This window comes from Zalophus californianus, chromosome 1, assembly GCF_009762305.2.
Source record: "Zalophus californianus isolate mZalCal1 chromosome 1, mZalCal1.pri.v2, whole genome shotgun sequence".
Classification (NCBI taxonomy): Eukaryota; Metazoa; Chordata; class Mammalia; order Carnivora; family Otariidae; genus Zalophus; species Zalophus californianus.
In genome coordinates, this window is record NC_045595.1 from 109753867 (window position 1) to 109778481 (window position 24615).

The 24615-nt window shown below is 40.4% G+C and overlaps 1 protein-coding gene across 3 annotated transcripts; it reads right to left on the minus strand.

The window, feature by feature from the left end:
* Positions 1-271: 271 nt before the first annotated feature.
* C1H3orf33 (chromosome 1 C3orf33 homolog) lies at positions 272-13861 on the minus strand. Of its 3 annotated transcripts, none has more exons than XM_027586840.2 (5): positions 13638-13861; positions 11125-11184; positions 6260-6407; positions 4294-4454; positions 272-1074 (listed from the first exon to the last, which is right to left on the minus strand). In XM_027586840.2, exons 1-5 carry the CDS (start codon positions 13749-13751, stop codon positions 676-678), a joined length of 882 nt encoding a protein of 293 aa, XP_027442641.1. In that variant the 5' UTR covers positions 13752-13861; the 3' UTR covers positions 272-675. The 3 variants fall into 3 exon arrangements, with proteins under 3 accessions (XP_027442641.1, XP_027442642.1, XP_027442640.1); XM_027586841.2 differs by lacking the exon at positions 13638-13861 and adding an exon at positions 13198-13607; XM_027586839.2 differs by lacking the exon at positions 13638-13861 and adding an exon at positions 12953-13182.
* Between the last annotated feature and the right edge of the window lie 10754 nt (positions 13862-24615).

Sequence of the window (24615 nt, forward strand, 5' to 3'; positions counted from 1 at the left end):
AAGATTGGCTACTTTAGGGGCTCAACAATGTCTGAAGCATCCCTATTCTTTCTTTTTGGGTGATGCCACCCTCAGCACATTGCTTTTTGTCCTTATAATTATCCTCATGATTCTGTCTGGAGGGTTTATCCCCTTCATCTAACAACAGGTAGAAATTAGCCATCCTTTATTACTAGAAATGGTTTAAGTGACCTTCTCATGTAGCTTTGCCCCACATTGTTAGGCAGTTAGAAAGCAATCAGGCAAAAAAAGTAGCCTCAGACATGATGTGTACAGAGTTAGTTTATTACAAGTAATCAAAATTGATAAAACTGGAAAAGTAAAGAAATACTCTCTTTCAACAAAAATTAAATATGGATGCCGAAAATAACTACAATAACAGTGCCCAATAGTTAAACTCTCTCTTCAAATCTTAACACTAGAGGTATACATCCTTTATCCTGGTAACGTTATTGAGTATTCCATTTTTCCTAAAACCATATTACATTAATCACAATTTGCTTAAATTATTCTGATACTACATTTAAAACAATCATCTCTTAAATATTTAAATACCATTAGAGCGCAACTTCAATCATTCAGAGAGATTTCCATTTCAACTCAATGAAAAACATCCATATATTTACATATTTTACTCTTTTCTGAGTGGGTCACCTCCAGACCTCTTGGAATAGTTCACCCTTTTCTACGAAAGTGTATGCGATTCATAAGTTCTCTGAACTTCAGTATTAAGGAGTAGTTATTTATGTTGTCTTTCCATGTTTCATAAGTCCTTCTAAATTTGTCATAATAACTTTCTTTTTTCAAATTGAAATCTGATCCAATGTTTTTAAAATAACTGTCTTTTTTCCATATTTCTCTCCAGGAGCCTTTGAATTTTTCCAAATAACTTTTTTCAGATTCTTCCTTCCATATTCCTTCTCTTTTTTTTAAGGCTGTTAATTCGGCTTTAAGTAAGTTTCTGTGAATTGTCCAATAGATTTTAGAATCATAATCTAGCCCTTTAACAAGAACAGTTTTGCCAAGGCCTCTTCTCAAAATTTCTTCATTCAGACTCACACTAAAATATCTACCCTTGAATAAAAAATAACACAAACCAATTACTAAAGAAAATTGCACCATACCTGCAACATCTTCTTCACTTTAAAATTTATTTACTTAAATTAAATCGTCATTCAGAGGGGTGCCTGGGTGGCTCAGTGTGGGTTAAATGCCCAACTCTTCATTTTGGCTCAGGTCGTGATACTGAGCCCTGCGGTGGGATACTGAGCCCTGCGGTGGGCTCTGTGCTCAGTGCACAGTCTGTGCAAGATTCTCTCTCCCTCACCCTCTGCCCCTCCCTTTCCTCCACGCATTCTCTCTCTAAAATAGATGAATAAAATCCTTAAAAAAAAAAATTAGTCATTCAGCAACTTATCCTTCAGAGAAAAGCCAAAAAACATAAAGCAAAGGGATCTCCAAGATCTTAAAACAGCTAATGCTAAATCCAAGAATTTCATTACTAGAAGAGATCCTTGTTCGAAGTCAATTGCCCCTTTTATTTTTTTTTAAGATTTTATTTATTTGAGAGAGAGAGCACGAGCAGGGGGAGGGGCAGAGAGAGAAGAAGACTCCCTGCTGAGCAGGGAGCCTAAAGCCAGGCTCATTCACAGAACCGGGAGACCACGACCTGAGCAGAGGGCAGTCACTTAACGCAGTCACTTAACCGACTGAACTACCCAGGCACCTCTTAATTGCTTCTTTTGTAACATATCGTTTCTCCACAGACTCACTGGTGTTCTAACCCAAAGAGATGTAGAAGTAATAAAGTATAAAAAGTGTTTTTGGTTTGTTTGCTGTTTGGAGGGGGAAAGGAGCACACAGGATAGGCAAAACAACAGAAGGCCATAGCAAAAGAAACTAAAAAGTATACAAATGCAGACTGAACTGAATCATCACTGAACTGTTAGATTAGGCTTCAGAATTCCAGCATGTAAGAAGGTGCTAGCATGTAAATACATTTTTAAAAGACTTCCCACAAAATAATTAACATTAAAAATAGTCCTGGACCTTGAATCTTCATCCTTCAGGAAATTTCCTTCAAGGAAAACCTCACTTCCTAATCAAACTGGGTAAGTGGGATTTTTTCCCACTAATTTATAGCTCAGTCAGTGGACCTGAGACTCTTGATCTTGGAGTTGTGCGTCTGAGCCCCATGTTGGGTGTAGAGATTACTTAAAATTTTTTAAAAATCTTTAAAAAAAATAAAAAAAGGAGATCCTGCTTAGCTGTTTATACAGTCTTTGTGGGATTTTAACCTAACAAGATTAATTTTAACAACATATTGATAATTTAATAGCTTTGTTAGTCAAGTACTTCACAGTTAAATTTTAAAAATGTGAAAACTCCAGATTTCAAGTAGGAGACATTTTTTAGGACTTTCTGAAGGAACAAAGTAACTTTTCCCTTAAATGCAGTAACTTTTGGTTATAATAATGAGTTAATAAATACAGTCTTAAAGGATTTATCTTATTTTTCTCAATCTTTTAAATTTTAAGAGCTCATTCCCTTCAACCAAAATCAGAATAACTAAAATTCAATCTCACACATTAGTAAAATTCAACAGATGTAAATTACCACAGTATGCATATACTGCATAGTTTGGTCACCCAGGAAGCAATATAAGCTAAAGTATATAAGGTGAAGTATGAGCTCAGGAGCCAGAAAGAGCTGGGTTGAATACAGCCTCTTCCATTTGGTTACCTTGAGTCCCATCTGTAAATGGGAGTAAAAACAATGACTCCCTAGGGTGGTTTTGAGGATAAATAAAATACCCTTCTCAACTTAAAAGAGAAAATATATTTTTTTAAATTTTTATTTTTTATTATTTATAATTTATTTTATTTATTTATTTTTAAAGATTTTATTTAGCGGGCACCTGGGTGGCTCAGTTGGTTAAGCGTCTGCCTGAGGCTCAGGTCATGATCCCAGGGTCCTGGGATGAGCTCCCTGTCAGGCTCCCAGCTCAGTGGGGAGCCTGCTTCTCCCTCTGTCCCTCCCCCTCCCCTTGCTCAAATCTTCTTTATTTGAGGGAGAGAGCACTCATACACAGGGGCCAGCAGGCGGAAGGACAGAGGGAGAAGGAGAGACTCTCAAGCAGACTCCCCGCTGAGTGTAGAGCCCAATGCCTGGCTTGATCTGAGAGATCATGACCTGAGCAGAAATCAGGAGTCGGACACTTAACCTACTGAGCTACCCAGGCACCCCAATTTTTTTATTTTTAAGTATCTCTACACCCAATGTGGGGCTCTAATTCATGACCCCAAGATCAAGAGTCACATGCTGCACTGACTGAGCCAGCCACGTGCCCAGGGAAGCTAATATTTTTATAAGGCCTTTGGCATCTTTATTTTGTATTACCAGCTTACTTTTCACGTAAGACACTTCAACCAATCAGTGTTGGATAATTCTTATTTTGAAAGCACTGAATATGATCTGGACATACAGCAATTAGTGGGTTTCATCAGGCTTTCTATTGATAGTTCAAAAAGCTCTTAAGAATTAAAATGGTTACAATTTTAATCACTTTAATGTGAGGTTATTTTTTTCTTCAGGTTATTTTTGTGTGACAAAGGACTTTAAGAATAAGAATGTTCTTAATCCTGTCATAACACTTTACCTACTTAGTTTTCTACATTCTTTTTTCAGTACTCGTCCACCAAAAGCAGTAGGAAGTAAGGCTCATGCAAGGGCTCAGGACAGAGACACGGCAACACTGATGAAGCCCCATAGCATCCCCAGTTGCACAATGGCCACGGTCAATTATAATGGTAGGAAAACTGAGGCAAAAGCTTCAGATGACTGATTACTGATCGTACACAGGATTTAAAAATGCTCGACTTTAGAGTTCGGAGACTGAGCACTATTTACTTCAGAAAACACTTTGCTCTTTGTAGTTTCCAGTTGACAGGGCTCACTCAACAAGCAGCTTCTAATAACAAGGGTGATACACTATACTCATGTGTAAGTAAATGTGTAAAGATAATCCTTAAGTGAGCAATGTCCAAAGTCATTAGTAATTTTAAGTTTCTTCCATTTTCTTAATTTTTCATTTTTTCTATAATAAACATATAAATAAAATTTAATAACAAAATGTACATATGAAACACCTGGTTCTCTATACATGATCACTATGAGTAGCAGTTAAGAAAGACAAAAATTTAGTCACATTGCAGATTCAAGGTTCTAATTAATGATGTTTGTGTATAAATAAAAAGAAAAAAATATTGCTCATTATTTCTTCACTCTACTTACCTTATTCACTAGAAGATAGCAAAAGAGTACTGAATTCTCCTTTCCAAGAAGTTGAAACCATAGCAGTTGGGAAGGTTTTAACTCTTTTTGTAACCACACCTTCCCAGTTTCAGTGAGTTCTACTCCTGCCAGCTTAACCAGCAAAACACCACATGGCTCTTCTAAAAACGTTAGGTAGAAAATTGTCTAGCTTTAATACCATGTTGCAAAAGCAAATTTCAAAGTCACACGTCCCCCCTCCCAAACAACTGAATATATTGTTTCTTTACAAACACGGAGACTCTCTAGATGTAGGTCCATTTATATCTGTATTCAAGTTTTCTTTTAAAGCAACCCAAGCATGTAACAGATGGAATAATGTAAAAAACCCATTTCAGTAAGCTCCAGAACAGGATGGAGAAGCCATTAATAATAATATGCATATATGGCAATTTACAGTGCTGTGTCACTGCATGACCTCTGGAAGCAGGTTCCTATTGAATAGCATCCCCAGAGTTGTGTAGTGTACAGCCTGGACAAACCCAGGTAGCGACTTTGCTGCCTGAGCCCTGAAGAGTCATCACTATTTCAGAGAGAAGAGATTTAAATTATGACAACGTAATTACAACAACCGAGAAGGTAGAGGATTTATGAAGTCTAAATCCTGCTTAGATTGCAATGGCCAGCAAATAAACATCCTAGGTAACCTCTCTTTAGGGAACAATAGTCATTCAAATTGTTTAAGTTCTGTTTGATTTGTTAAAAGAATCAATCATGTCAGGTATGTCTGGGGAAAAAAAAATCAATCTTATTCCTTCACAGTCATATCTTGTTGGACAGAGTGATATTCATTCATTTGAGGGTAAAAAATAAGAACCCCTTTCTTTATAAAATTAAAACAATATTAAGAAGATCTTTAAATATAACTAAATTTACTCAACAAATTTTACCAAGTTTTTATTGGCTAACAATTATTTCCCTAGGGACTGTGAATAATGAGATAGGTAGGAAAAGGTCCCTGCCCACCAGAGGCTCAGGTTAGTGGGAGGATACAAGCCTAACACATGATTATAGGAAAATGTGTTTAAGTACTGTAACCGCAGTGTGTATAACTTGGTGTGGCTGTAGTAAAGAAAGAGGCTAATTCTGCTTGGGAGTTAAGGAAAGCTTCACGGAAGAGCTGACATTTGAGCTGGATACTAAAGAACTGGAGTTCAACAGGAGCAAGACACTCTGCGGAATTGTGTTCCAGGGCATGAGAACCCGAGTAAACAGCAGGCCGGAAGGTCTGTGTGGGCGGGTCTTTGACACAAAGCAGGGAGACATGGGAATAGCGGCGGGAAACATCCAGCCCTTGCTCAGCTCTCCAGTCTCCTTCGGGGTCTCTTGCCCCTTCTTCCCCACACCACAGCACTCTACCAGTCTTCATATGGCTTATCAAAGGAGCCAAGTTCATTCCCACACACCCTCTGCCTAGCTAGCCCCATCTCATTCTTCAAGTCTCTGATTAAATTAACAACTCATCAGTGAGGCTTTCTCTGACCACTTTAGAGCTGTAGGTTCCCGGTTCCCATGACTCCAATAATGCTCGAACTAGCACTTTGCTCCTTTTCTTCATAGTTCTTAGGACAACCTTCATTTGTCTGTTGTCTATTTCCCACTTAGACTGTAAGCTCCAAAGGGCAGTCCTGTCTGTTTCCCTCAGCACCATACAGCTACTATAGGGCCTAGAACGTAACAGTTGCTCAGTATCTGTGGAAAGAATGCATGAACGCCTGAATGAAATACTGAATGGTTGAATAAAAGGAGGAAGGGGGGAAAAAGAGAAATCTGGAGCCAAATTAAATAGTTCCTGGTATTTAAAGCCAAGAGTTTGTACTTTTCCCACAAAGTTATCAAAACTTAAAATGACATTTTTTGCTATTTTACAAATAACTTCTAATTAGCAAATCCTAAAATATTTGTATTAGTCTTGCACTTTACTTACTTTTCCATGAAGATATAATAGGTAAAGTGATAGGAATATGCTCAATTTCTAAACCGTTCTCAGTTATTCGGCGTACTCGTCCACGTAGTTTAACATTCTTTCGTATAAATTCTACTGGAATATCTGAAGAACTTGTAAATTTTGATGTCTGTTGATTTATAAAAAAATATATATAACATTTAATTATTTTCATTTTAAAATTAAGTATGTCAAGTTGTCATCTAAACATTTAACAAGAAGATATAACCACTGAAAAATTTTAATTTGGTCCTTAATTTTATTTTTTTAAATTTTTAAATTTATTTTTATTTTTTTTTAAAGATTTTATTTATTTATCTGACAGAGAGAGACACAGCGAGAGAGGGAACACAAGCAGGGGGAGTGGGAGAGGGAGAAGCAGGCTTCCCGCGGAGCAGGGAGCCCGATGCGGGGCTTGATCCCAGGACCCTGGGATCATGACCTGAGCCGAAGGCAGACGCTTAATGACTGAGTCACCCAGGCGCCCCTTGGTCCTTAATTTTAGATTAATATTTAACTATGATTTAATCAAAGTGTTTATAGGAGGGGGGGCACCTGGCTGGCTCTGTTGGTGGAGCATGCAACTCTTGACCTTGGGGTTGTGGGTTCGAGCCCCACATTGGGTGTGGAGATTACTTTAAAAAAAATCTTTCAGGGAAAAAAAAAGTATGAATACTAAAAGTGAGAGTTAGTATTTTAAAAGATCCTGACAACTAGGATGATGGGATAAAATATAAAATTCTTCCCCCGTATTCCCCGCAACTAATGTAGGATAGAAGAGAATAAACTAATTGTAGCACATATGAAAAAGATTAAGACCTTTTAGTTCACTGTGAACTCAAAATGAAAGTGTGACAAGTCTACAAAAAAAAAAAAAGTACAAACTCCCTCTCTTCTTGACTCCCCACTGCTCCCCACCAAAGTCCAAACACCAAGCAACGTTGTAAGGAACAGGATCCAAAACAAGAGAAGTGAGGAAGAGATTGCTCTAAATCAGGCCTGAATGGAAAACACTGTGCTGTCCTGGGTATCACATTTCATAAAAAACTTCAACAAACTGGAACAAAGCTAGAAGAGGAGAAAAAAGATGATAAAGAGCCTGGAAACCACACCACATGAGAAAACCAAGAATATTTTGCACAGGAGAGATGAGACTTAGAAGTAGAGAGGGTCATTAATGATGTCTTCAATTACTAAACATCTATCCCTTTTTAATTTTTAGGTGTTTTCATTGACAGATATACATAAAAAGACCTAAGAGTGCCTTGATGTTTGGAGTTTTAGAAATTATTAAGGATTTTAGCCCGGTGATGGGTATTAAAGAGGGCACCTTCTGCATGGAGCACTGGGTGTTATGCACAAACAATGAATCATGGAACACTACATCAAAAACTAATGATGTAATGTATGGTGATTAACATAACAATAAAAATATTTAAAGAAAAAAAGAAATTATTAAGGAGCTAGGGGACGAAACTGTCTATAGAATCCATGTTCATACTCTCAAGGAACTCACAGTCTATGTGAAGAACCTTTAAAGGTAGATCCCACTGCATCTACCTTTTCTGCATCCAATAATCCCTCAACAGCAGAAAGTTCGGTGCTGTGTTTCTGTCATATAACAGGCACTATCTGGAAGATGAACTAACAATATACATAAAACCAGAATACAACAGCAGAGCAATACATAAATAGGTTTAAGATAAAGTATAAGTGGGCGCCTGGGTGGCTCAGTCAGTTGGGTGTTTGCCTTTGGCTCGGGTCATGATCCCAGTGGGCTAGGATGGAGCTCCACATCAGGCTCTCTGCTCGGTGGGGAGCCTGCTTCTCCCTCTCCCTCTGCCTGCCACTACCGGCTTGTGCTCTCTATCAAATAAATAAAATCTTAAAAAATATATATATAACGTACAAGTGCTAAAGGGTTGGGTTCCTCGGTGGCTCCGTCGGTTAAGCATCTGATTCTTGATTTCAGCTCAGGTCATGATCTCAGGGTCATGAGATTGAGCCCCTGCTTAAGATTCTCTCTCCCACTCCCTCTGCCCCTGCCCATGTTCCCTCTCTCTCAAATAAGTAAATAAAATCATAAATGCTAAAGGGTCAAAAATCGAAAGAATAAGAACATTTGAGGAAGATATCTTTAAAGGAAGTGAATTCTGAGCTTGTGATAAACATCCTGCTCTCTAAAAGAGGCAGAAAGATGATGCCACTAACAAGAACATTGTCCCTAAGCTTCAGATGGTGAAGGAAGTGTCCTAAAGGCAAACAGACAAAAGCTGGAAGCATTGTGAAGAGAAAATAATAAGGGTTTCAAATTCAGGAAGATGAAATTTGAAATCCAGTTTTGCCACATACTAGCTGGATGATCTTGTGAAAATTACTTAACTTCTTCAAGCATCCATCTCCTCATCTATAAAAATTAGGTATAAGAACACCTGTTTCAGGGCACCTGGATGGCTTAGTTGGTTCAGCATCTGACTCTTGATTTTGCTCAGGTCATGATCTCAGGGTCATGGGATCAAGCCCCGAGTCAGGCTCTGCGATCAGTGGGGAGTCTGCTTGAGATTCTCTCTCTCCCTCTGCCTCTCTCCCCACTCCCTAAATAAATAAATAAATAAATAAAATCTTTTTTAAAAAAATAGAACACCTGTTTCATAGGATTATCTTAAGTATTAAATGAAATTATGTATATCAAGTGTTTAGCACAGTACTGAACTCAATCATTTTTATTTTAAATAAGAAATTTGGACTTTTCTACCAGTAATTGAAAGAATATGAGAGACTGGTAAAGTCAGGAGGAGGAAAAAGGGGAGAAAAACAGAAACACAAAAAGAAAGCTGAAGGGGAGCTGTGAAGGCTCCTTGTGCCAGGCCCTTGGTTGGTTAATGCAATATCCATTCCCAAGCCTCTCTCCCTTGTCATCATGTACTTTAAGGGATGGAAAAGCTAAATGGCCACTTTCCCAACCTCCTTTCCACCTAGAGGTGGCCATATGATAAAAGGATGTAAGCAAAAGTATACTGAAGGCTTTTGGTAAAACTTTTGCTTTCTTGATAAAAGGAAAAGATGTGGCTTCCTTTTCCCTCTCCTCCTGCTTTGAACATGAATACACTATTTGGAGCTAGAGCAGCCATTCTGTGCCATGAGGAAAGGCACAGAGTATCATACAGACCTAAACTCTCTGTCACTGAGCCAGAGAAGCAATGCCAGCAGCCTCCTACCTCCAGAAGTCTTATGACATGAGAAAAAAAGCCTTTTAACTTGGTTAAGCCACAGTTGCATGGGGTTTCTCTTACTTGTAGCCAAAGTTCTCCAACTGTTACACAATAGAATTTTTTGTCCCCTAATGTCCCAATGTTCTTTTCCCACCTTTTTAGTTTGTTCTTCTCATCAATAGTCACTATTTTAAAAAACTATAAAATCTAAGGAAAAAAAGACACCAGAACTATAGTCTAAGATGAATAACTTCATAACATACTAATATAAATTTGTATTAATGAATAAGTAATTTGCATAAATCAATAACATTCCTAATATTGTATAACTTAAAATGATCTATAATTGATTTATGTAATTTTTAAGGGCTAACAAGAGAAATAATCCCTTAGCATTATTTTAATCTGAATTCTTTTTTTTTAAGATTTTATTTATTTGTTTGAGAGAGAGCTAGTGAGAGAGAGAGAGCACAAGTAGGGTGAGGGGCAGAGGGAGAAGCAGGCTCCCCACTGAGCAGGGAGCCTGATGTGGGGCTCAATCCCAGGACCCCGGGATCATGACCTGAGCTGAAGGCAGACACTTAACCGACTGAGCCACCCAAGCGCCCCTTATTTTTACCTAAATTCTTAATCAGATCATTTAGTATTTTGACAATTTTGAAACCTTTAAAATACAAATGTCATGGAAAATAGATTGTAAGATAAAGAAAAAGGTGGAATAAAAAGAGCTAAAGTTTCAAAAGTTCCATTCTAAAAATATATATATAAGCTAAACGTGAATGATTTACAAAACCATGGAGGTGTTAAAAGAAAAAACCTATTAGATTATTAAATATAAGGTTAAAAATGAGTTCAAGACACGTAATAAAAAAAGGGGGGATAAAAGTTCTGACACTGGAGTCAGAAAAGGCAACAGTTAGAAAAGATGTACTATATAGTATGGTGACACTACGTAGTCAATGATAATATAAAACAATATAGAGATAATAAATGTAGGACATTAATATACACAGAAGCAATAAACCCCTACCAGATTGTAACATGATACTATAATTACACCCAGTGACAAGAATCAGTTACATAAAAAACACTTATAAATCTTGAATTGTCAAACGGATTCCACAATATCTATTATTAACATTATTGAAAGGGCAAAAAATATGCTAACTGAAAGCATAAATTATTTTTTTTACATCATACTTCTTGCTCTATTCATTAAATAGATCTTACAGATTATTGCAAAACAGAGAAAGTATAAATTATTCAGTGCTAAAGGATATAATTAGACTGTAATCTAAATCTAAAACCACTATACAAAACAGTTTTGAGAGATGCTACAATGTCTGAAATGCAAATTTAGTGATTATCACATTCTAGCCAACTAAATCCTTTACAGATTCCTTTTTAAGCACAAAGAAAAGTGATTATGGAAATACAGACTGGGCAATCACTTTCCTGTGGATGTGTTGCTTTTAAACCAAGATCTTAAAATAGGTTTGTTGTTCTAAAATAATATTTAAAACTTCTAATATGAATAACAAAACGATACATTGCTTGAAAGAAAAACGGTCATGAAGTGAGAAGAAATTAACTGTCTCTTGCTTTTCATTGTGCCTTCTTCATTTTTTAACTTACCATCCGAACACTTCTTAGAAGTAACATTGTTCCAGCTATGGCCATTACGGTGCTGATGTTCTTCAGAAAGAGATTAAATGATTAATTCTCACTAGTTATTATTCATAATAGTAAAAGTACTAATTGGAAGGGGGAAAAAAAAGAAGACTGGCCTCCCTGAGTGTCCAAATAAGGCACATCCTTCAACTAAAGGCCCATTTCTCCCAACAAACTTTAACTGCCCACCTATTCATTAATCTTCCCTCTTTTCTCCCAATCTGGCATGCACAGTAATTATATATGTAACATTGTATTGTTCTCTATTGACTGTTCCTTTTAACCATGAATTCCTTAAATGCATGGATTGGTCTAATACTTCTTGAACAATGCCCACAGTAACTTGCGTAACCCTGAGTCTACAGTGGGAATGTAAATATTTGGTAGAAAACTTTACCATCAAAACCTTAAAATATAATGGATGTATATGTGGGTAAACAGTTGGGGGAGAACTTATGAATGTTTTTAAAGTGCTTCATTTAAACTGGAATAGATTGGGACAGCTCAGGTCCTGATCGCAGGGTCCTGGGATCCAGCCCCAGGTCGGGCTCTCTGCTCAGTGGGGAGTCTGCTTCTCCCTCTCCCCGCTGCTCCCCGTTTGTGCTCTCTCTCTGTCAAATAAATAAATAAAATCTTAAAAAAAAAAAACAAAACTGAAATAGACTTAAAAGAGTTTAATTTAAAAATAAGAACCTGCGACTTCCTCAACAAGAGTGATAATCTAACATGCTTTCTTTCAATAAATACAACTAGGTATGTAAGAAATGAAGCTGAAAATATACACAAGGAAAGAAATGAAGATGCTAAGATTGCTCTTAGTGTTCAAGTGAAGCCACTTAGATCCAACTCTGATCTTGCTCTAAACATCAGGCAAACATATAACAAGGCAGTGAAAATTTTATAATTACCAACACATAATGCCTTTTGTTTGTTCTGTGGATTTCCCATTTGTAGGAAAAAGAAAGGAAACATACACAAGGATACATCCTACGATTGGGATATTTGGAATAATGTATCCATGTGCCAATTTATTTTTTGTAAGATTTTTTAAAAATATTTTATTTATTTATTTGATAGACAGAAAGAGAGAGCACAAGTAGGAAGAGCAGCAGGACCCTGGGACCAAGACCTGAGCAGAAGCTAGACGCTTAACTGACTGAGCCACCTAGGCATCCCTCCATGTAGCAACATAAACACCGTTTCCTCTCTCAATCTATTGAAATCATTTTTTTTAATTTGAAATAATCCATGCACCAATTTCTGCTTCACTGGAAGAACCCAGGCCTTGTCAAATAACACAAGAGGCCTTGTCTATCATTCATTAATGCCACCAATGCGTATCTAGCCCTTACTAAGTGGTAGGCAATATTCCAGGGATAAGAGCTGTTCTGGTGAAGGAAACAGCATGATCCCGGGCCTTGTGCTGCACGGCTGCAGAGCATTTGCAAAGCTCATGGTCCTACTCGACTTCTCAGAAGAATTTAACAAAGTTAATCATTCTCTCTGAAAATATTCTCTTCACTTGGCTTCTAGGACACCTGGTTTTCCTGATTTTCCTCCTCCTCCTTCCCTGTTTCTTCCCAGTCTTTGCTGACTTCCTGCTTTTCATTTCCCAAATTCATGTTAAGAGGATCCCTCAGGTCCCAGGTCTCAATTCTAGGACTTCTTGAGTAACTTTTCTGACTTGTTCCATGATGCCATCCAAGCTTTAAACACTGCTGGAGCTTTATGCAGTTCGTTCCTCAAGTTCTATGTCCAGTTACAATCTCCCTTCAATGTCAGATTCCTGTACCTGGTTGCCTAGATAACATCTACAACTCTGTTTGGAATTTTGGTGACCATCTTCAAGTTCACATATCTCCACCTTCAAGTTCCCAGGTCCAAAGGGTCCTCTAGATTTTCCCACCAAATCGCTGACCCCTAACTCCTCCACAGAAGCAACGTTGACCACCAACCACCCAGCGGGCAGCCCCCTGGACTCTTTCTTTGCATCCCACCCCATATCAACCACACCACCCCCGGGGGATCAGCCACAACCTTGTCTCGCCTGGTCACCTAAGATGTCCCACTCTTGGTCGAACTCCAGTGCTCTCTCACTTCATTCAAAACATAAGGCCTACAGGACCACGTGCCCCCCCCCCCCCCGGGTCTTCTGTGCCTCGCCGTCCCCAACTGTTCTCGGGGACCGCTGACGCCCCAAGCCCTGCTGCGTCTCCGTCTCTGAGGTGTCCCTGGGACCCACCACGGTCGTGGCAGTAATTAGGCAGAGCTAGCCTCCTTGGCCCGCCGCGCCCATCTCACGCAGCGAGCCCAGCCCGGCCGCACTCCTCCCACCGCCGCCCCTCACTCGCTGACCCCTACGACAAGGCCCTCCGCCCCGCCCGGGCCTCCGGCGCGGGGCCTCCCGCAGCCCCTCTCCCTGAGGCTCGCTCCGCGCGGCCCCGCGCCCACCGCCTGCCCGGCCGGCGGGTCTCTACCCGGACGAGGCGCAGGTGGTCGTCCGCCCACTGCGAGACCCGCGCCACCACATTGGGCGCGGCTGCGTCCCGGTCCGGCGGCTGCGAGGCCCGGGCCCCAGGCCGCCCCGCCATGTTCCCGACTTCCCGCGAGCCAGCGGCGCGCTCCTCGGGCGGACGACAGGGGGCGCCGCGCTCCTCGGAACGACTGCGCCGGTCCGGGCTCCCCTGGGGCGCCGCGCGCGGACTGACAGCGGGGTCCCTGTCTCCGCCACCTGGGAGTGGCCTGACGGCTGGCTATTCCCTCGCTCGTCGCCTGTGGGCGGGCCTCGCAACTGAGTTGGAGACATGCGTCAGTGACCCCCACCCCAGCGTTTATGCAGGGGGTTTCCGTCGCGCTGGACGTCTGTGTGGGGCAGGGACGGGGGCTGAAGGCCTCCCGGCCATCCTGGTGGGGAGGGGAGATGATCAGGACGTGACTTCAGTTAACCCAGCCTTAGTGTGGGTTCCGCATCTGCAATGCAGAAAGGAAATTGAAGTAGTCCATTACTTGCACTAGCTCCCAAATATAACGAGATGCATATTATATTTGAATTGTGCTTTGAAGTCTGCACAGTTGCTTTGTAAGCCTATCACGTGCTCTAAATTCTTAAACTGTTAATTAAATGTAGAAAGCTGACTATATTAGTTTCTAGTATATTAGTAGTAGTATATATTAGTATATTTTTAAACAACATTTAGATGCAGGACAATGTAATGATATGATAACATTAGGGGCGCCTGGGTGGCTCAGTCGCTTAAGCGTCTGCCTTCCGCTCAGGTCATGATCCCAGGGTCCTGGGATCCAGTCCTGCATTGGGCTCCCTACTCAGCAGAGGCATCTGCTTCTCTCTCTCCTTCTGCCACTTCCCCTGCTTGTGCTCTCTCTCTCTCTCTCTCTCTCTCAAATAAATAAAATCTTAAAAATTTTTTGCATTACTTTCTTCCTGTGACTTGCCTTCATTGAAATAGTTGCATTGGTAATGGCATGAGGAAAGCTCCAAACCACTGATGGGATTCAGGACACACTATCCCAAAAGTGGCACCTTGGCAGAGTGAGTATTTTAAGCTGAAGGAGTCGGAGAAAACAGCAGGAGCAGGAAGGTCATTCCGATCTCCCTCCCTTGCCCTTCTTCCCTGAAACTGGTCACAAAATCCTCCTGAGAGAAGTGCCTTCCCTATAGCTGGAGATCTGTTTCTTCAGGTCTTTATTTCCTTATGAAAGTTCTCATGTCACATAAAACTTGCATTAAATCAATTTATATCCTTTTCTCCTGTTACTCTGTCTTTATCAGTTTCATTTTCAGACCCAGCCAGGGATCCAAAGAAGGTAGAGGAAAACTTTTTCCTCCCCACACCACAAAGAAGAGTCCGGAAGCCATACCCACCCCCGCTATCCCAGCAGTAGCTGAGCTCCTTAGTGTATCTGCCATCCCTAGTAATGGTGGCTTAAGTAATAATCATTCCGTTGGTGCCATGAATTCTGAAGTGCTGTTGTTTCTTGGCTTCCTGAATCACGTTGTGTCTTTGAAAAGTCACTGTTCAAATCAATGCCGTATACAACCATTGGATTTAGGACAAACCGTCCCTGACAACACACGGAGAGACTCAAGTCTCAAAGATGCAAATGTACGGGAGCAAAATAGGTCACCCCAAAATATGGCTCTTTGGCATAAGGATTACCTTGAGCTGATTATTTTTAAGAAACTGCAGATGCAAGTTCTAAAAACCAAGTAAAAGTTACTCTTTTATAAGAACAACTTACATTTATAAGGGACATCTCCATTTGTAAAGGTGTCTCTCTCTCTCTCTCTCTCTCTCTCTTTCTGTGTGTGTGTGTACCAAGGAAACTAAATCTGACTCTAAATCTCTGGAAATTTATCAGTGGAGAAGGCATGAATTTAAATCTGCATAACAACCTTACCCTTGTTTACTGGGCTTTTCAGGGTAACTTCTCATAACTGGCCTCCCCATCCCCCAACATCTTCTAGTCTTTAGCTGGAGATGTTATTTAAGGGGATGGCTTAGGCCATTTTGGGGAGTTACTCGGTTTTCCTTGGTATCTCCCAGGTATACAGGAGGTAAACACGTTCTTAAATTCTGTTTTTCTTCTGTTAATCTGTCTTTATTACAGGTGTGTCTCAGCCAAGAACCTAGAAGAGTAGAAGGAAATTTATTTTTCCTTCCCCCTACAAACTTCACCTTGGTGAGGAACCAAATGATGCTGGAGAAATCCAGAAGAAGATGAACTCTTAGCACATTATTTGTTTGCCTCAGATGTGGTTAATTCTCCAAAGCAGGTTTTGCAAATGCACCAGGTCGGTGTGAGGTACTGGCTGGGATCTTTACTATTCTCAGAGTCACCTGAAAGAGCAGGAATAAATGATAGATGATGACCTATTGGGGTTTGGAGCAAATGGTCAAGAAAGAATTCTTGAGATATCTTCAGTGCAAAAAGGTGGTTAGGCTCCTTGCTCAGCAGGGAGGCTGCTTCTCCCTCTCCCTCTGCCTGCCGCTCCCTCTGCTCCTGTGCTCTCTCTCTGTCAAATAAATAAATAAAATCCTTAAAAAAATGATATGGTAACATTTGTGTAAAAAAATATGTGTGTGTGTGAAGCATGAAAAGCTATACAAGTGATTGCCCCTCGGGAGAGGGATTGGGGTAGGAATGGTGGAGAGGTTTAACTATCTACCAGCTCTAATAGAACATTTTGCAATGATGGAAATGTTGTGCATCTGCACTGTTCAGTTTCATACCGAATAGCCACATGTGGCTGCCGTGTGTTTGAAATGTAGCTGGTACAACTGAGGAACTGAATTTTTATTTTTTTAAAGTAAGCTCTAAGCCCAACCTGGGGCTTGAACTCCCAGGCTCTACTGACTGAACCAGCCAGGAGCCTCAGGAACTAAATTTTTAATTTTATTAATTTAGTTAATTTCAATAGTCACATGTGGCTAGCGGCTATGACATTGGACTGTGCAAGTATACCGTTGGAAATTTTTTTTTTTACCTTATGCACATATTACCTTTAGGAGTCAAAATGGAATATGTTATATTCCTAACACATATTATAAGTAGTGCCTTCAAGAACTGTAGTGCCTCGGGCGCCTGGGTGGCTCAGATGGTTAAGCGTCTGCCTTCGGCTCAGGTCATGATTCCAGGGTCCTGGGATCAAGTCCCGCATCGGGCTCCCTGCTCCTTGGGAGCCTGCTTCTCCCTCTGCCATTCTCTCTCTCTCTCTCTCTCTCTCTCTCTGTCTCTCATGAATAAATAAATAAAATTAAAAAAAAAAAAAACTGTAGTGCCTCATGGGGCACCTGGGTGGCTCAGTTGGTTAAATGTCTGCCTTCGGCTCAGGTTATGATCCCAGGGTCCTGGGATTGGGCCCCGTGTCAGGCTCCCTGCTCAGTGGGGAGCCTGCTTCTCCCTCTCCCACTCCCCCTGCTTGTGTTCCTGCTCTCACTGTTCCTCTCTCTCTCTCTGTCAAATAAATAAATAAAATCTTAAAAAAAATATAGTGCCTCAGTACTATAGCTAATAGAAAGAAAGTAAATAACATTAGCTAATACTTAAACCTTCCTTACTATGTGCCAGGCACCATTCTAAATACTTTTCTTATATTAACACCCTGATCCTCACAGCGACTTTATAAGACAGACACTATTATTAATCCCAATTTTAAAGAGTAAGTATGTAGAGTGATTAAACCAGTAGCTAAAGTCACCCAGCCAAGAAGTGGTGAGCTGGGCTGTTGTGCTGGGATTCAACTCAGCCAATTGGCTCAGTATGTGCACTTAACCACAACACTGCCTCCCACAAAGGCAATCAGCTAAAACATATAAATCCGTATAAATTTCCAGTGAGGGTGCAATGCAAATGTTATTGGGGAAAATCCAACTAAAAAGATACACTATCAAAATCCTTACTTACTATATCAAATAAAAACAAAAGTTCTATATATTAAGAGATTTTGAATAGCTTCAGTTAGTAAGTAGAAAAAAATAAGATTTCTTCATGGGCAATTCTGTCCCAATTCTTCTTTGCTGTTTCAATGTCCTTTCTGCTCCCTCACTTTCCAAGTTGAAGACAGCTCTGTCCATTTTCCCTACTTTCCACCCCATAGTCTTCTTTTCTACATCCCAGATATCAGCCACCTGGGTGTTTCCAAGTCCTCCAGATATCTCAAAGTGTCCCTCTCAACATTTCAGCATCATCCCACTAACCACTGATGTGGAAAGCGTAGTGCCTGCCTCAGGATTTCTGCAGATTCAGGGATGTAACATTCTCCTGGGGTAGCTTCACCAAAGACCCCTGCTCCTTTTGATGCTGGTGACCTCTGAGAACTCAATGGATATGTTGCTTATATGAGTAGAGAGGTATGCACAAAAGCCACGCTTACATTCATTGCCCGCCCCTCAATTTCCCACAATGCCATGAACACAAAGACTGAGTCTATATTTGACTTTTATTGAAAGTTTGATATTAACTATGTGGAATGGTAATTTTTAAAAAATTAACTGGGGGTGCCTGGGTGGCTTAGTCAGTTAAACGTCTGACTCTTGATCTCAGCTCAGGTCTTGATCTCAGGGTTGTGAGTTCAAGCCCCACGTTGGGCTCCACGCCAGGTGTGGAACCTACTTAAAGTAAATTAAGTAAATAGATGATAGATAGATAGATAGATAGATAGATAGATAGATAGATAGATAGATATGGGTGCCTGGGTGGCTCAGTGGGTTAAGCATCTGAATCTTGATTTCAGCTCAGTTCATGATCTAAGGGTTATAAGATCGAGCCCCATGTCAGGCTCTGCATTCAGCAGGGAGTCTGCTTGAGATTCTTTTCCTCTGCCCCTCCCTGCCTCTCTAAAATAAATAAATACATTGGGTGCCTGGGTGGCTCAGTTGGTTGAGCGACTGCCTTCGGCTCAGGTCATGATCCTGGAGTCCCGGGATCGAGTCCCGCATCGGGCTCCCTGCCCAGCAGGGAGTCTGCTTCTCCCTCTGACCCTCTGACCCTCTTCCCTCTCATGCTCTCTATCTCTCATTCTCTCTCAAATAAATAAATAAAATCTTTAAAAAAAATAAAATAAAATAAAATAAATAAATACATAAATAAATAAAATCTTTTTAAAAAAATAAAAATGGATAAAATGTCTTTAAAAACAAAAAACATAAACAAAAACAAATTAGCTGAGTATTATTGTGACTGTTCCCAGAATCCAAAGAAAAAGAAAAAAATGAACATTTAAAGGGGACCCCCTGACAGGAACACCTCAGTTTCTAGCATTGGTTTCCAGTCAAAGTCAACCATTCCATTGTGTTATAGACTGAATGTTTGTATCCCTTCAAAATTCATATGTGACATTCTAACCCCTGATGTGATGGTATTAGCAGGTGAGGTCTTTGGGGGGTAATTAGGTTTAGATAAGGTTGTGAGAGTGGAGCACCTATGATGAGATTGATGTTCTTATAAAAAAGGAATAAAGACCAGATCTCCCTCTCTCCTAGAGAGAAGGTGGCAGTCTGCAAGCCAGGAAGAGGACTCTCAGCAGGGATCCAATCTGCCAGCACCTTAATCTTGAACTTACCAGCATTAAAAACTGTGAGAAATAAATATCTGTCGTTTAAGTCGCCCAGGCTATGGTAATTTGTTGTAGCAGCCTGAGATAACTAAAACACCCATGTACCACAGCACCAGGAGGTAAAGCTCATTCACTTCCTTGCTATCCTACTGCACCCTTATCCTCTTCAGGACTATCAGGAGTGATCAAAACTGTCATCTTATTGTTGGTTCAACAACCGCAAATCAATGTGATACAATACATTAATAAAAGAAAGAACAAGAACCATATGATCCTCTCAATAGATGCAGAAAAAGCATTTGACAAAGTGCAGCATCCATTCTTGATCAAAACTCTTCAGAGTATAGGGATAGAGGGTAAAAAAGCCATCTATGAAAAACCCACAGCGAATATCATTCTCAATGGGGAAAAACTGAGAGCTTTCCCCCTAAGGTCAGGAACACGGCAGAGATGTCCACTATCACCACTGCTATTCAACATAGTACTAGAAGTCCTAGCCTCAGCAATCAGACAACAAAAAGAAATAAAAGGCATCCGAATCAGCAAAGAAGAAGTCAAACTCTCACTCTCTGCAGATGATATGATGCTTTATGTGGAAAACCCAAAAGACTCCACCCCAAAACTGCTAGAACTCATATAGGAATTCAGTAGAGTGGCAGGATATAAAATCAATGCACAGAAATCAGATGCATTTCTATACACCAACAACAAGACAGAAAAAAGAGAAATTAAGGAGTCGATCCCATTTACAATTGCACCCAAAACCATGAGATACCTAGGAATAAATCTAACGAAAGAGGCAAAGAATCTGTACTCAGAAAACTATAAAATACTCATGAAAGAAATTGAGGAAGATACAAAGAAATGGAAAAACTTTCCATGTTCATGGATTGGAAGAAAAATATTGTGAGGATGTCAATGCTACCTAGAGCAATCTACACATTTAATGCAATCCCTATCAAAATACCATCCACTTTTTTCAAAGAAATGGAACAAATAATCCTAAAATTTATATGGAACCAGAAAAGACCCTGAATAACCAGAGGAATGTTGAAAAAGAAAAGCAAAGCTGGCGGCATCACGATTCCGGACTTCAAGCTCTATTACAAAGCTGTCATCATCAAGACAGTATGATAGTGGCACAAAAACACACTTATAGATCAATGGAACAGAATAGAGAGCCCAGAAATGGACCCTCAACTCTATGGTCAACTCATCTTCGACAAAGCAGGAAAGAATGTCCAATGGAAAAAAAGACAGTCTCTTCAACAAATGGTGTTGGGAAAATTGGACAGCCACACGCAGAAGAATGAAACTGGACCATTTCCTTATACCACACACAAAAATAGACTCACAATGGATGAAAGACCTAAATGTGAGACAGGAGTCCATCAAAATCCTAGAGGAGAACACAGGCAGCAACCTCTTCGACCTCAGCCACAGCAAATTCTTCCTAGAAACATCACCAAAGGCAAGGGAAGCAAGGGCAAAAATGAACTATTGGGACTTCATCAAGATAAAAAGCTTTTGCACAGCAAAGGAAACAGTCAATAAAACCAAAAGACAACCGACAGAATGGGAGAAGATATTTGTAAATGACATATCAGATAAAGGGCAAGTATCCAAAATCTATAAAGAACTTATCAAGCTCAACACCCAATCAAGAAATGGGCAGAAGACATGAACAGACATTTTTCCAAAGAAGACATCCAAATGGCCAACAGACTCATGAAAAAGTGCTCAACATCACTTGGCATCAGGGAAATCCAAAAATCTCAGTGAGATACCACCTCGTACCAGTCAGAATGGCTAAAATTAACAAGTCAGGAAATGACAGATGTTGGTGGGGATGCGGAGAAAGGGGAACCCTCCTACACTGTTGGTGGGAATGTAAGCTGGTGCAGCCACTCTGGAAAACAGGATGGAGGTTCCTCAAAAAGTTGAAAATAGAGCTACACTATGACCCAGCAATTGCACTACCGTGTATTTACCCCAAAGATACAAATGTAGTGATCCGAAGGGGTACATGCACCCCAAAGTTTATAGCAATGTCCACAATAGTCAAACTATGGAAAGAGCCAAGACGTCCATCAACAGATGAATGGATAAAGAAGATGTGGTATATATATATATACAATGGAATATTATGCAGCCATTAAAAAAACCAAAATCTTGCCATTTGCAACGACGTGGATGGAACTAGAGGGTATTATGCTAAGCGAAATAAGTCAATCAGAAAAAGCCATGTATCATATGATTTCACTGATATGAGGAATTCTTAATCTCAGGAAACAAACTGAGGGTTGCTGGAGTGGTGGGGGGTGGGAGGGATGGGGTGGCTGGGTGATAGACATTGGGGAGGGTATGTGCTATGGTGAGCGCTGTGAATTGTGTAAGACTGATGATTTACAGACCTGCACCTCTGAAACAAATAATACATTATATGTTAAAAAAAAAAAAAAAAGAAGATAGTAGGAAGGGAAAAAAGGATGGGGGTAAATCGGAGGGGGAGACGAACCATGAGAGACTATGGACTCTAAGAAACAAACTAAGGGTTCTAGAGAGGAGAGGGGTGGGGGGATGGGTTAGCCTGGTGATGGGTATTAAAGAGGGCATGTATTGAATGGAGCACTGGGTGTTATAGGCAAACAATGAATCATGGAACACTACATAAAAAAATTAATTAATTAAAAAAAGGGGGGCACCTGGGTGGCTTAGTCGTTAAGCGTCTGCCTTCGGCTCAGGTCATGGTCCCAGGGTCCTGGGATCGAGCCCTGCATTGGGCTCCCTGCTCCGCGGGAAGCCTGCTTCTCCCTCTCACACTCCCTCTGCTTGTGTTCCCTCTCTCGCTGTCTCTCTCTATCAAATAAATAAATAAAATCTTTTAAAAAAAAAAGATTGTCATCTTGCGATCTCCGGGTCACTCTCTCTTATTCATTGAAGACTAGAATCTGACTTAAAGTCTTTCTCTTCAGTTCAATTCCTGTTATTATTCTGATTTCTCAAGTGGTTGACTGTCTCATACCCAGTGACTTTTTCCTCTACCCCAAGTTAGCCGTCTCCTCCCATGGTTATACTCTGGGTCTTGTCTTGCCAGAAATGGCCACATCTGTAATCAAAGCCCTAACATTGCTCTCTCCCACCACAACCTCTTGTTCTTCTGGTTCACTAGTGAAACTTATGGCAATAACTCTTTGAGCTCAGTTAGGATGACCAGTCCACTGAACCATCATGTCCATCCACCATCAGCCCCATCTAGTCTTTGATTTCCACCTTACTCAGCTTGGGCTCTGTGGTTTACCGTAATAATCACTCCCTTAAAAATAGCTTCAACTCCAACCCCCCTCTGCCTCCTTTGCACTTGCCTGGGAAAACCCCAACATTGCATTACAACCAACTTCCACCAAACAGCTGGAGTCCAATATGGAGAGATCTTCAGCTTTTTTCAAGAAAAGCTGCAAATTCAAACTTTTATATGAAATTTCCATTTTGAAATTAAAATTTTTGGCAAAACACTGTACTAGGTATAGAATATGTCTTGAGGCAGAGACTACAGACTATCAGTTTATTACCTCTGCTTAAATGGCTTTCCCTTATGCTTCAAGTAATGTCAAAACTCCTTAGGCTCAGGGTGCCTGGATGGCTGAGTCATTGAGCGTCTGCCTTTGGCTCGGGTCATGATCCCAGGGTCCTGGGATCGAGCCCCACATTGGGTTCCCTGCTCAGCAGGAAGCCTGCTTCTCCCTCTGCCTGCAGCTCCCCCCTACTTGTGTTCTCTCTCTCTCTCTCTCTCTCTCTGTCAAATAAATAAATAAAATCTTAAAAAAACAAAACAAAAACGCCTTAAGCTCATATACAGGGTGCTACATAATCAAGGACCTACTTATCTCTCAAGCTCTTCTTTCCTACCCCCCACTTCATTCATTTTGCCTCAAGCACACCGAGTACATTGATCTCTCTGATCTCCAACATGGCAAGTTCATCCCTCTGCCTTAGAGCTTTTGCACTTATTGCTTGCCCTACCTAGAACGCCCTAAATCCTCATCCCTCTCACCCACGAAGCTGCCTCCTTATTCTTCAGATCTCAATTTAAATATCATATCAAGGGGGTGCCTGGCTCAGTCAGCATGCGACTCTTGATCTCAGGGTTATGAGTTCGAGCCCCATGTTGGGTGTAGAAATTACTTAAAAATAAAATCTTAAGAAAAACAAACAAACAAATATCATATCCGCAACGAGGTCTTTTCTAAACACTCTAACTCGGGTAATCCTCACCACACACAACACAAAATTTAATTTGTAATTTAATGGATTGACAGGCTTTCTTTTTATTCCCTTCCTTTTCCACTAGCCTGTAGGTCAGAGACTGTGTGTCCTTACTATGTCTGTGTCTATGACTGAATAGCCAGTGCTGAGCATAGTGTCTGATGCACAGGAAAATCTTGTTAAGTATTAGTTGAATGAGAGGTATCCTCTTTAATTCTCTACATGGGAAAATCTCTACCTAACCTCCCTCTTCCTGTATTTTGTCATACTCTTTCTGTTCATGCCTTTCCATTTTCTTCCAGACCAATTCAGTCCCACAGCTATTAAGGGGAGTAAAACTAGTAACATGAATTCACCTGAAGAATTAAAGAGTACCAGGAAAGGTAACTACATAGGTAAATATAAAATACTGTATAGATGTATTTTTGTTTATAATCTTTCCTTCTCCTGTATGATTAAGACAACTGGACAAAGTAATAATTATGAAACTGTGTTGATGGGCTTATAATATATAAAGATATAGTTTGTATAACAATAATAGCACAAAAGAAGAGACGAGGGAACAGAACTATATTGGAGCAAAGTTACTGAATACCATTGAAATTGACTTGTATACTTTACTATATGTAAATTATACCTTGCTTTTTCTGAAGTTTCGAAAGCATAATGAAACTTGTAGAAATTAGGAACCCTGGAAGCTCAAGCCAATTGCCAGGCAATGATCAGGAATTCTAATATAGCTAGGTCTTATGTCTAGAATGTAGTTTGGGAGCCCAAGTTGTTCAGGAACTAATATGGCTCTATTTGAGTTAGCCACCAACATTGCCCCCTTTCTCAGGAGCAGCTCATTGATCCCTACCTAATAATATTATTAATCTACTGCCAGCAACTCAATTTCTGCCTCACTGTGTATTTCTGACCCTCCTTCCACTACCAACACACATAACCTCCTAAAAGACTGAGTGGTCCAGGCATTATCATTCTTATTGAAGGGGTTTGGGGCAGCACCCCCGTGACCCCCTGAATGTGCCACTTTGGCACGTGGATTATTTTGAGCTTAAAGACCTTGAGACTCTGTGGGCGCAAGAGAAATGTTTGTCCCTCCCTTAACC